This window comes from Cryptomeria japonica, chromosome 3, assembly GCF_030272615.1.
Source record: "Cryptomeria japonica chromosome 3, Sugi_1.0, whole genome shotgun sequence".
Taxonomy (NCBI): Eukaryota; Viridiplantae; Streptophyta; class Pinopsida; order Cupressales; family Cupressaceae; genus Cryptomeria; species Cryptomeria japonica.
Window position 1 is genome coordinate 201,986,882 of NC_081407.1, and position 12,737 is coordinate 201,999,618.

General features: G+C 32.9%; 1 protein-coding gene across 1 annotated transcript in view; it reads right to left on the reverse strand.

Moving 5' to 3' along the window:
• The window catches only part of LOC131034220 (uncharacterized), an 81,343-nt gene extending 72,331 nt beyond the window's left edge, over nucleotides 1-9,012 (reverse strand). The window contains exons 1-2 of the mRNA XM_057965612.2: nucleotides 8,455-9,012; nucleotides 4,065-4,226 (exon numbers count right to left, since the gene is read on the reverse strand). Of these exons, the coding sequence (XP_057821595.2) occupies nucleotides 4,065-4,226; nucleotides 8,455-8,727 (435 nt within the window). The 5' untranslated portion in view covers nucleotides 8,728-9,012. The remainder of the gene's footprint in view (nucleotides 1-4,064; nucleotides 4,227-8,454) is intronic.
• Nucleotides 9,013-12,737: the final 3,725 nt, after the last annotated feature.

The window sequence follows — 12,737 nt, forward strand, 5'->3', positions numbered from 1 at the left end:
GAGGTGGAATAAGATGACCACTCCTTTGCACCTTCTTGCCTGCCTTGACACCTAAGTACTATAGCAATCAGTTTCTTGATAAACCAAGAAGGATTCCACCATGGAGAGATCTAGAAGTATCTGATGGGTACAAGGCAGCATTTCTTAGACTATATCCTGATGATGTTTTGCGAGATGTTGTTACAAATGAGTTCATAGAATTCGCAAATGGGAATGGTCTAAGTGTTGATGCACTTCGTCATAGATCCAAGAAGGATGCTCATAGTTGGTGGTACTTCCATGGCACATGCTTCCAACACCTACAACCCCTCACTATAAAAGTTTTATCACAAGTAAGTTTTAATTAATTAAAATTTTAAATTTACAAGTTTTAGTTTATTTATAGTTTACTTTGTCTTCATAGGTTGCTAGTAATTTTATTTTTATTAATGTACAACTTGAATTGTTTACTGTCTTCATAGGTTGCTAGTTCATCTGCTTCAGAAAGAAATTGGAGCACATACTCTTTCATCCACTCAGTGAAGCGCAATAGGCTGCTATCAAAAAGAGCGGAAAATTTAGTATATGTACATTCCAACCTACGTCTTCTTTCACACAAACAACATGACTACACACAAGGGGAAACAAAGATGTGGGATATAGAGCCAGAGCATACTGATTTGGATGCTCCTGCTTCTCAGCTTCTTGCATTGACACTTGATGACTCGGAAATTGAGCCAACTTATAGTGCAAGTGCAAGTGGCATTGGCTCATCTAATGTCAATGTCAATGTCAATGTCAATGAGGAGGAGGAGGATGAATTAGATGATCCATTTGATGATTAAACTTTAAGTTTATATTGTTGAAAGTTGAAACAATGATACTTGAATATTTTGTCATTTTGATATTAAACTTGATGTATATGATGCTATTATGGTATGATCATGATGCTATGATTACAAGTTTATGTTTGTTTTGTTGTTTATATGATGCTATGTGTCATGCAAATTTTAATTCATGCTTATAGGCTTCACAAATATCAAAATATATATATATATATATATATAAAATTTACATGTTTTTGTACTAACGAACCCAAACGAACCCAAACCCCTTTTCAAAATTTTGCCGTACCGGCGTACCAGGTTCTTCGAACCCGAACTGGTGCCCGAACCCGAACCGGTAACTTAGCATAATACCATAATTGTTCTCAGCAAACACATACCAATTTATTGAAAGATAAAGTCTGAAAACCTTGCTGGTTCGTAAAAAAAAATAAACAACTCACAGATCAGCTTGTCAAACCCCAGATAATTTTCAGATTTCTCAAATGATAGCATAGATCAACACTCCTTAGTTGGGCGCCCCTTTCTAGTATTTTATTTGATTTTTCTGTGACATGCAAGTATGAAATCGGCCCTCTGGAAGAGAAATAGGTACGGCTGCTGTGAAGGCTGCAAAAAAGCAACTATTCTGCCCTTTGAAATAACCAAACCAATCTGCCTCTTCTCTCAGTACAAACCCCTGCAAACTCCTCCGTTGAAGCACAAATTAGAACCTCTGAATGAGATCCTCTCTGATTATCAAATTCACCAAATATTTCACTGGCTCAAATGATGGACACATAGAAGAACTACGTTCTCCAATGGCTGAAGCTGAAACCCTTCTCAGAGCTCAAGAAACTGAATAAGTCTGAAATCAATAATCAATGGCATAAAGAAAAAAAAACTCACTCCTTTTAACGCCAAACTTAGGGTTTGGCTTCTTTCTCAAAAAGGTACGATTTTCACCATTTAAATGATTATCATTTAAATTAAATGGTGACTATAGTTTTTATTAAATATTCTCCACTTCACTATAATAAAAAGTGGCCCCCTCCCATGATGGCTCGACCCTCAAGGAAATTCACTTAAGTTATAATATGAAAATATATTATGACATTATAATATAAAGTTTGAACCATTAATTAAATGTTTGGCCACTTAAACATTAATAACTCTCAAAATATTTAACCTTTTTGCCTGCCGTCTGAACTGGAGCCAACCAGAGTTTCCTGTGCATCCACAGGTGACCCTCTACCCATCTCTACTAGCCTACGAGGTCCACTGATAGGCTAATCGACTGCTAGAGTCATGTATCTAGCTAGAAGGGGACATCACACTAAATTAGTGGTAACATTATTGAATTCATTTAGTTATTTATGTATGTATGTATATATATATATACTCAAAACAGAATAAGGAATAATATAAGGGATATAAATATGGATATTGAATCTTGATATAATAATAGATATTAATATAATATCTTTTAGAAACTGTTCTACAGTAATACATAATAATTCATATAACTAGCAATTAATTAATATGTAAATGATTTATAAATGAATCAGAATAAAACTAATTATCCAGTATGGTAAATTAACAAGTACTTGATAGACTAAAGAAAGATAGAATATCACAGATTTGTTTAATGTTAAGATAGACTTGACTCTTAATCAAGCTAGTTTAAGTCATGAGTATTTTGAAATAGATTAATTATGGTTAAAGTAGTCCAAATCCTAGTAGGGGACATTACAGAAAACCATTAAATCTGGTAGCATTGTTTGAGATACTTTTAATTTTGCAAAAACATCTGATAAGATTGGCTGAGGATATTACAAGCTCCCTCTAGAGTTTTGAGAGAGCACCCTGACACCTGGGAGCCCCATCCAAGAGTAACAAGACAGTATCTGAACTCTCCACATGATCATAAATGTGCTGCTTTGTCTTATTCAACCATCTATGTACCTCTAATTCTCTCCCAAAATCATGCTTTCGGATCATATTTAGATTTAAAGGAGCATTGAGAACATTCTTCCACCTCCTCCTCGTCTACCTCAAAAATTGTCCTTTTCCCTTTGCCAAGCAACATTATCTCCCTTATACTTTGAGTGGGAAATTTAGCAAATAAGCTATTAAATTCTGTATTAGTCACAATTTAGAGTAATTGCTTGAATAAGCTCCTGGCACAATTTGTAAGAAAGCAAAAAATGACGCTCTGCCACCTCTTGCAGCATTCAACAATCTGTAATAAATATAAACTAAATCGAATGCAGAAGGTAAGTAAAAAGAACACCTATAAACCCAACCTGGCTTTAGAACATTCTTCCACCTCCTCATCTACCTCGAAAATTGTCTATTTTTCCCTTTCCCAAGCAACATTATCTTCCTTATAATTTGGGTGGGAAATTTAGCAAATAAGCTGTTAAATTCTTTCCTAGACACAAATATAGACTAATTGCTTGGATAAACTCCTCTTGGCATAATTACCCAACCTGGCTTTAGAACATTATTCCACCTCCTCATCTACCTCAAAAATTGTCTTTTTTTCCCTTTCCCAAGCAACATCATCTCCCTTAAAATTTGGGTGGGAAATTTAGCAAATAAGCTGTTAAATTCTTTCCTAGTCACAAATATAGACTAATTGCTTGGATAAACTCCTCTTGGCATAATTTATAAAAAAACAAAAACTGACACTCTGCTGCCTCTTGCAGCATTCCACAATCTGTATAAATATAAACTAGATCGAATCCAGAAGGTAGAGTTAAAAGAACACCTGCACACTCAAGCTAACTTTACAACTGCAAATCCAGCTGAAAGCACATAAGTGATATCAGTTAGAGCAATCAATCTTAAATTGATAGAAAATTGATAAACAGATACATTGTTTAAGTTTTTCCCTTAATTAACATTCAAGTGGAAGAAACCCTAATTACACCATGACATAAACCCCTGTTAATCTAAACAAAACATAACAAGTCATAACCCTTTACTAATCTGAATATTAATAGAATAATATTATCCTTATGAAACTAATACATACACAACAAACCTATGGGAAAAATAAGCCATAATGTAACCCCTAATACAACGTTGCACTACATACACAACAATCTGTATATCCATAATCACAGAAGCTCATATGAACTTCCCAATTATGGCACCTTAAAAGAATTATCAACACGTCAACAGTTTTTGGTTTCAAAATTCAAACAGTAATTTTAAAACTGTGTTTGAAATCAACATCATACAATAGATGCTTACAGTTTGATCATATGCATCAATGCCTTCACTATCCAAAAGTAAAAGATTGTATTCGGTTCCATCTAGAGCAGTCCGCTGCAATGGAGCACTCCACATCCAAAGACCTTTTGTACATGGGCGATGTGTAGAAGCAACCTGAAAGCCACTGCTCCTACCTAGCAACTGCATAAAAAATTCCAATGTAAAGGTGTGTGAGATACATTTGTTTTAAAGAAAATTAAACCTTTAATTTATATTGCATACCTAGGGCAAGAACTATTTCAGAATAATTCAGTGGTTCATTACTTCATATTAAACTATATAAAAAGCAAAATGACTTATTTGGTTATAACAGTGTATGTAAAAACGGTGAAAATATACAGAAAAAATGGTATCACTTTGGTATTAGTATCTTTAAAGGCCTTTGCTTTACAATTTTTCTTTTGATGCATGAAAGCCAATGGCATGCTGTTTAGGACAAAAGCCAACCTAAGAGAAAACCTCTTCACCACTATGGCTAGACAGCAAAAACCACAAGATTCTGTGTACAGCACATCACAGCAACACAGAGAGAGGGCTATTTGTGGTCAAGAGCATTCTTCAGTTAGCATAACCCCTAGTTCTAACTTCAAAAGAGCACAAAACATTTAATTATCTCTATAGATCACAAGTTGCAACAATGGCTATCCATTTTTTAAGACTTGAATTTCGATAATTTTAGGTTATATCAGAGAGTTTACTGCATTTTATACTAGAAATTTGAAATCTGGAAAACATTTAAAAACTCTCCAAAATTTTCACTAAAATTACTAATATTCATATGGTTTGTGACAGGAAATTATAGGATTAGTTCTGGAGCAAGTGTTCCAGGTAGCTATGGCATCAATTGCTTTTAACAGAAAAATATAAAGAAAATGAAAACAGTTCACTATGACAGATGCAGTCCTACCAGGGCCAAGATTAGCTCTGCTAGGCTGACTTTAGCCCTGCAGTGCTGACCAATTCCCTTAGATAAAAAATTGCATTCATGAATATATTGGTTTTAATTTTAAACTTAAGTTTAGCTTTTAGGTCATTTATAAATATTTACTACTTAATAAATTATTCTTAATTTGTGATACATTTAGCCTTTAGGTTGAATTTTAATTTTAAAATTTATTTAGAATTTAATTTTAAAGTTATTAAAAATTTTGTATTCTTATATTTATTTTAATTTTCGTATTTCTGAATTTTAATATCTTAATTTATTTAAATTTCAATATTTTTATTTTAAATTTAATATAATAATATTAGAGAAATTGCAGATTATGTTATTCAAGTAGAATGACAATTTTTTCCCCAAAATAAATCAGTTAATGAACTTTTTCTAAATTCTTCCCATGCCAAACTCGAATATGAACACAAACACAATCTAATGCTATTTACACCTAAACCCTGCAACCAAAAATGGATGCACATCAGAAGAGAATACAAGTATCTAACTATGTGTCATTAAATCTTGCAGAAAAGCCCCATGACTTTCTGGACATGAAAAAACTATTATTTAACTTTTAATGAAATATAAAGGCAGCTATTGGCATAATAATATTTTGCATAGTAAAGGCTGGGTAAATAGAACTTCTGGAATATAATCTGTTTTTTGGCATAATAATATTATCACAGTAATGGCTGGGTATCTAGAGTTCCTGGGCACAATAGTATGTGTAATTTGAATTAGAAGCTTTGGATGCTAATATGGTCTTTCAGTTTCATAAGTTGTTGAGAGATAGGCTGAAGATTATCTTTGCCAGGCAGATTTCTTTCAGAAGGTAAGTAAGTAATACAGGTAAATCTCTAACTGTCTTGCTTTTTCGGCTTCAGCCTATTACCCATCAAAAAAATATATATATAAAGGCAGCTAAGACAGTTGATGCTTGACAACTTTTTATCTAAGTTTGGACCACATACATCTTAACCGCTCAGGTTCAAATGTGTCATTTAATCTTGCAGAAAATCCCTATGACTTTCTGGACATGAAAAAACTATGTTTTAATTTTTAATCAAATATAAAGGCAGCTAAGACAGGTGATGCTTGACAACTTTCTATGTAAGTTTGGACCACATACATCTTAACCGCTCAGGTTCAAATGTCAAAGTACATGAACATGTTGTAGCAGCTGTATATCAATATAGTAACTTTTAAATCTCTGTACTTATCTTACTTTCGCCTATATCCTACAACCAAAGATCAACACACAAAACCAAATGACTCCAATATCTCACCATGCAACCCTTGAGCTCCCTGCACATACACCCTAAGTTACAGGATTATAGGCTCAAACAAGTTACAGAACATGTTCCTAGAAAAGCTATGTTACCAGTTCACCCAGGAAAACCCCTAGATCAAGGCCTGGTTTGTTCCTAGCGCAAATTTGCAGTGTGGTCCATTGTGGGTGTGCACAAGCCGGGACTTTCAGCCCCATATTTGGCCAGGTATGTCCATTACATATCCAGGGTCCAAATCCCATTCAAAAAGAAAAGCCTCTGCAAACTACCCCCTTTTTAGCATTTTTTAAATTTTTGCTCTATCTTTGCACTCTTTCTTTCTGTCATCACATTCATCAAAAGAACAAATAAAATGCTGCCACACCTCCCTACTACAGATGTCAAATCCCTGTTAACCCAGGTAACTTGTGCAAACAGCACCATTACAGCTAGGAAGCCAAGAAGACTGTGGTTGTATGGCCATCGTTCCCTGAGACTTCTCCTTTCCTCCTAACCCCTCCATGCAATGATGGCTGATGAGCATGTGCATAAAAATGATGGTGTTTTAGTAGTGCTGTTAAATTGTTGGTGCTGCTGCTGTTTTAAGATTGTATGCTTCTCTTTCATTTTTTTCTTTTTGTTTTTTCAGTTTTAAGATTAGCCACAGAGGATTTTAGGCCTTGTCCTTTTACTGTAAGTCTTGAAGTATTACTTGCTGCATTTTTCTGTACAAGGCAATAATTATTGCCTTCACATTTTTAAAAGCAACGCGTGCTTTAATTTTCAGTGCCTTCAAGTGTCCACCACATTCATATCATGAGTTTTATATTTTATGCTTTCATAGTTAACCTAACTTTATCCTCGATCCTCCCACCGAGAGTAACATGAAACGGAGCTCTCAAAGGGGTCCACAAAGGGTTACAGCTTTTAATATTGAGGCACATACAATTTTATAAACTTTGTATGGTTGTTTTGTTTATTATACGTACAATATGTACTTATCTGAACTTAATTCTTGTTTTTGGGTTAAAATTTGTACATACTTATGAACTCATTTTATTTTTGCACAGATGTATACAAGCTGTACCCAACCCAAAAAATAAATTGATGTACCAGCATACCTAAACCAAAACCAGCAACTTAGCCAAAGAGTAGTTGGGGCTTTATAGAAAGCTATCCATTTCCAGAGACTGTAATTTAATGGTTATCATCAAAGATAATGGAATTTGTCCAAATATCTACTAATATTTGGACACTTTGAATTGCAGATGCATGGTTTCATTTGTCACACTAGAAGAGCTCGTTGCAGCAACTGTTAATTATTTTCCATGACTATGACATAATCCGTCTGTGCTATAGATAATTCTACTTTCACCTCAACCCTAAGAACTCATTTTACTTTCAACTAAACCCTAAGAACTCAATTCTTGTTTTCACCTTATGGCCTACAAACAAAATAAATGTAGAGGATTCAACAATCACAGTGTCTCACCATCTGGCACTCTAAAACACTGCAAAGCCCCTTAAGTTTCAGGTATGTCTCAGAAAATACCATAATTGTATCAATTTGGACTCGCAAAATCTCTATCTACAGCTTTTCATTAAAAAAAAATCAAGACTTCACGAATTCCTACTAAAACGTAGCCTTTCTACATTGCAAATGCCCTGGTATTACGTGTCATGGTGCATGAATCCTTGTCTTAAGACCTTGTAAAAAAAACCAACTTAACAGAAAACAAATGACACAGTCACTCGTTGGATGAGATCGAGTGGTAAATCTATGAGGGCTTTCCAAACAAGGGCCCAGGTTCAAATCCCAGGGGAGAAAAAACAAACCTAAATTTGAGTAATAAGCCGCATCCAACTCGCAAAGTGCGGCCTAAACAATAAACGAAGCTAAGTGCATGTCCTGGGGAAATTTACAGGAAGAAGTAAAACTGGGACGAGAAAAAAAAAAGGCAAACTTACTGTATAAGAAAAAGCAACTGAGCTTAATGAAGAAAACTTAGTAGCAAAGCAATAAGTCAAATGCTATTTTAATTTCACTAAACAACATAGATCGATATTCGGTATAAAATTGTAAGCCCTGGCCTCAAAAGCACATCGCTATAAATTTAAAATTGAAATTAAAAAAAATAAAAAAAGGCGCCAAGATTTTAGAGCAAACCTGGTTTAAAATAAAGCTTTTGCCTTGACGAGCGCGGCCGCAGACAGAGACAACGCCAATAGGTCCTTTGACAAGCTGCAGAGTGGCCACAGCCTCGGGGTCCATTTTAAACTTGCCCTTTTCATCACAGTAGACCAGCTTCAGCGGCCTCGCTGGCCCCGTCGTCGCAGGCGACGAAGGTGTAGAAGGAGTTATAGGGCTTACAAAAGCAGCATCATCTTCTTTCTGCTTGCCGGGGCGTCCTGGCGTCCGAAACCCCAGCATGTTCATCATTTTTCTTCTGTTTCTCTCTGATCGACTCTTCCGCGATTCAAACCCTTGCCGATTGAAAAGTGTGATGAAAAAGTTGCAGCGCCAGATTTCAGCTAAAGATTATAAGAAGTTTAGTGCATGAGTATGACGATCGTTACTGGTGTGGGAATTAATTACAGCAAGCAAAGCGAAAGTGTAGTTTGGAGGGAATGCGCAAAAGCGGGGAAAATAGGAGGTTATACTGGGCCTCAAATAAATAGGAAAGAGGAAAGAGGAAAAAGAAAGTTGTAAGGCTGAAAAATCTGAGGTTGACCGACATTAGCTAATATTCTAGTCCGGTTGACAGATTCCGTTACCTCCTTTACTAGACTTGGAATTTGTTTCCTTCTAAGCTCCCAAGCAGAACGACATTAACCTACTGCTAGGTACCTCGTATTCCTTTCACTTAAAACGAAATCTCGCCAAAAGCTTTTCAATGTTTTATTTGAAATTTTAATCATAACCTCGAAAGGTTTAATATGTTTTGAACTAGAGACATTATATTCGTCATCCTTATAAATTACATTTTTTTTCAGTTACTTAATGTATTCATGGAATCTAAATTTTCACTTATTTTTCTACTTAAAATCAATAAAATATATATTTTATAATTTGATTTGGTTTAATTTTTGTTAGCTCTTATTAGGTGTTTAATATCAATAGCATATCTATGTTTTTTTAAAATTTATGTAAAATATGTAGATTGATATCAAATTTTAAAAATAAAATTAAAGTAAGAAAAATAATGTTAGTCATTTGTTCATAAGACTTGTTGTTTATTTTTTCTTACACAATAAGAAAGCTAGTTGTCATTGTAGAGTTATTAGGTGGCATAGTTATAAAAGTGTCGTGTAATATTAGCATAAATGTTAATATATTGGATTAGTTAAATATGTGTATTCTTGAGATTCATATACTACATTTAATGTTATTTAATCAGTTCATTTATTTATTTAATAATCTATTTTTTATCATATGATTACATGTAAATAAGAACTATTTAAAAACTATTAACAATTTATTCTAAATATTGAATTGTAAGAAAAATTGAACTTCATGATATAACAAAATTTAATACAATTGAAAACAAAACAAAAAATATTATGTCAAACATATAGACACAATCAAAAGAATTGTAATACAATTAAAAAATTGTAATCCAAATTCACCAAAATCTTTAAGGTGAGTAATTCTAAACACTAAACATGGTTGAGAGGTGTATACTAAACCTAAATCTTAAACTCTAAATGGATCTAGTGGTATAAACTAACCCTAAACCTTAAATGTGGTTACTAGTGATCAATATCAATTGATATGAAATAATAGAAATCAATGTATATCTCTTTTGTTTTTAATTGAGATTGTTTGATTTAGCGTTTTAAATTTCATAACTAAATTTAATTTTAATAGTTAAAATAATAAATATAATTTAATTTTCATTATTCCATTGATAGAATAATTATAAATTTGAGTGTAACATAATTTAAAATGCATCAAAATGTATATATTCAATTTATAATCACATATAATTGTTATTGAACTAAATGAATGAACAAATATGAATATTAGGTGAAAGTATATTCTAAATTTATTAAATGTTTTAAAATTATAACAAGATGAAAGAAGTGTTTATTAAATGTGGATAAAACATACTAAATATTATTTTAATTACCTAAAAAATTGCCTTAAAAAAATCATGTAGAAAGTAGATCAATTTGGTAATAAGATGCAAATTATTTGAGCCAATTAGATTGAAGAAAAAGAATTTCTATAATTTGAAAACTTAAAAATCATGCATCTTAATTATTGAAAAAATTTAAAAAAAACATTCAAACAAAAAATTCATAGATATAATTGATGGAAAAGCAATTATTAATTGTGCTATTGTTATAATATTTGTATATCATCATGGTGTTTGATTCGAAACGTTATAAAAATCAACATGGTCAAATGGAGAAGAATAACAAGCAATTGAAAAAATTGTCTTTTATTATGTCAAATGCATTTATGTATGAAATGGATAACCTACTTCTTGAAACCAATGATTCTGAATTAGAAGAAGTTGTAGAATTAATCTCAACCACATGCTTGCATTTATATTAGAATATTCTATCTTTTTTTGAAGTTTCAAAAAAAATATTTAAAAAAAATGAATTAGCTTTATTATTCTTTTTCTTTTTTTTAAGGATTAATTTTTATTTAAGTTTAAAATTTATTTTATTTATTTATATCTTTGTCATGAAATTACAAATAATAATTAAAAGTTATTAAAACTAATCTATTTTGCTTTTTATGAAAATTTTAATTATTGTGGAATAATTATATTTTTAATGGTATCTTCTTTTATTAGGATTTTCTATCTTTTTTTTAATTTATTTTAATTCTTCTTTTTATTCTTTTTAAGGATTAATTTTCATTAAGTTAATATTATATTTTAATTATTTATGTTTTCTTATGAAATTATAAATAATAATTAAAATATATTAGAATTAATTTAATTTATAATTATTTATATCTTATTAGAATTTTATTTATTGTAAAATAACTATATTTGAATTTTCATTTTAATTTATCTAACAAAATAAAATTTAACATCAAACCTAAATTAAAAGTTTAGAGAGAGAGAGAGAGAGATTAACTTTTGATTGCTCATTTTGTGTTAATAATTTAAGGATAGCATGTGTCCTTGGGGAATTATGCATAGAGTAGAATGTTATTTGATCTCTCTCTCTCTCTCTCTCTCTCTCTCTCTCTCTCTCTCTCTCTCTCTCTCTCTCTCTCTCTCTCTCTCTCTCTCTCTCTCTCTCTCTCTCTCTCTCTCTCTCTCTCTCTCTCTCTCTCTCTCTCTCACACACACACACACACAAATATATACATGTGTATGTGTATGTGTATGTGTACTAATTTTGGTTTTATATTATTAATTTAAATAGTATAGCATACATATTGTAAAAACAAAACTAGGGGTTTACCCATGTCCAAGTCTCAATGCACAAAGAAACCACCAAACTACTAACCATATACCCCCTACAACCAAACCATCATAGCACCTATCAATGATTTTAACACTACCCATGTACAAACCAAAATCTTGGTTCTACAAAATGTGGTTTGTTACCACCATCATAAAGCACCATTAACCAAATACAAAATAAAATAAAACTGACCCAACACCCAATTACAAAAGTAAACTAAACAAATTGTATATTTTAATTCTTCTTGAATGGGTCGTTGACCCAAAAGTCTTCATGGCCGAAATTTGGTTTCTACTCCATGCCCTTCTTTTTAGCTTCCCTCGCCAATCACAACTCCACTTCTCTTTCCCAAATGAAACACTTGAGAGCTTCCCATCACAGGTGAGCTTCCTCTATTTGTGCCTCCTTGTCTGCACTGTCAATCTAAAGTATGAAGGGGCAAAATTCTACTTCCGCACCCTCCAACATGATGCCTTCACCAAATGGTCATTGCAACCCCTTTCCCACCATCGCACATGTCATGAGGGACGTCAAACCACACAAGGAATGGTTTGGAACACAAGCTTTTGTCACCCAAACCACCTCCTCTCTCGACCTACAAACCAACCCCCAAGCCACCATCATGGAGATGATATCAGTATTTGTCCTACAACGGAACTCAAACTACAAATAGTCCTCCCTAATCAGCAACTCCCTTATCTATAGAAGGGAGGGATTATTAAACTTGAAAATTCCCCGCAATCATTTCTCCAATATCTTGTCAAAAAAGGCAAGATGTTGCTTGATAGAGTGAAGCAAGAAATTCGCTCCCATCTCACTTAGCTATAACTCTCACAGACACCCTCTTGTCACAATAACATAGGCTTCCTCAACACACCAACACTTGGAGATTGCAAAATAACAGTCACCCACCCTTGCATTTTAAAAACTCTAGCTCACCCCCTGTCATTTCTATCATAAATGGGCATGGAATCTCACACGTTTGTGGCGTATTTGTCATCCTTTAGCCAAATTGAC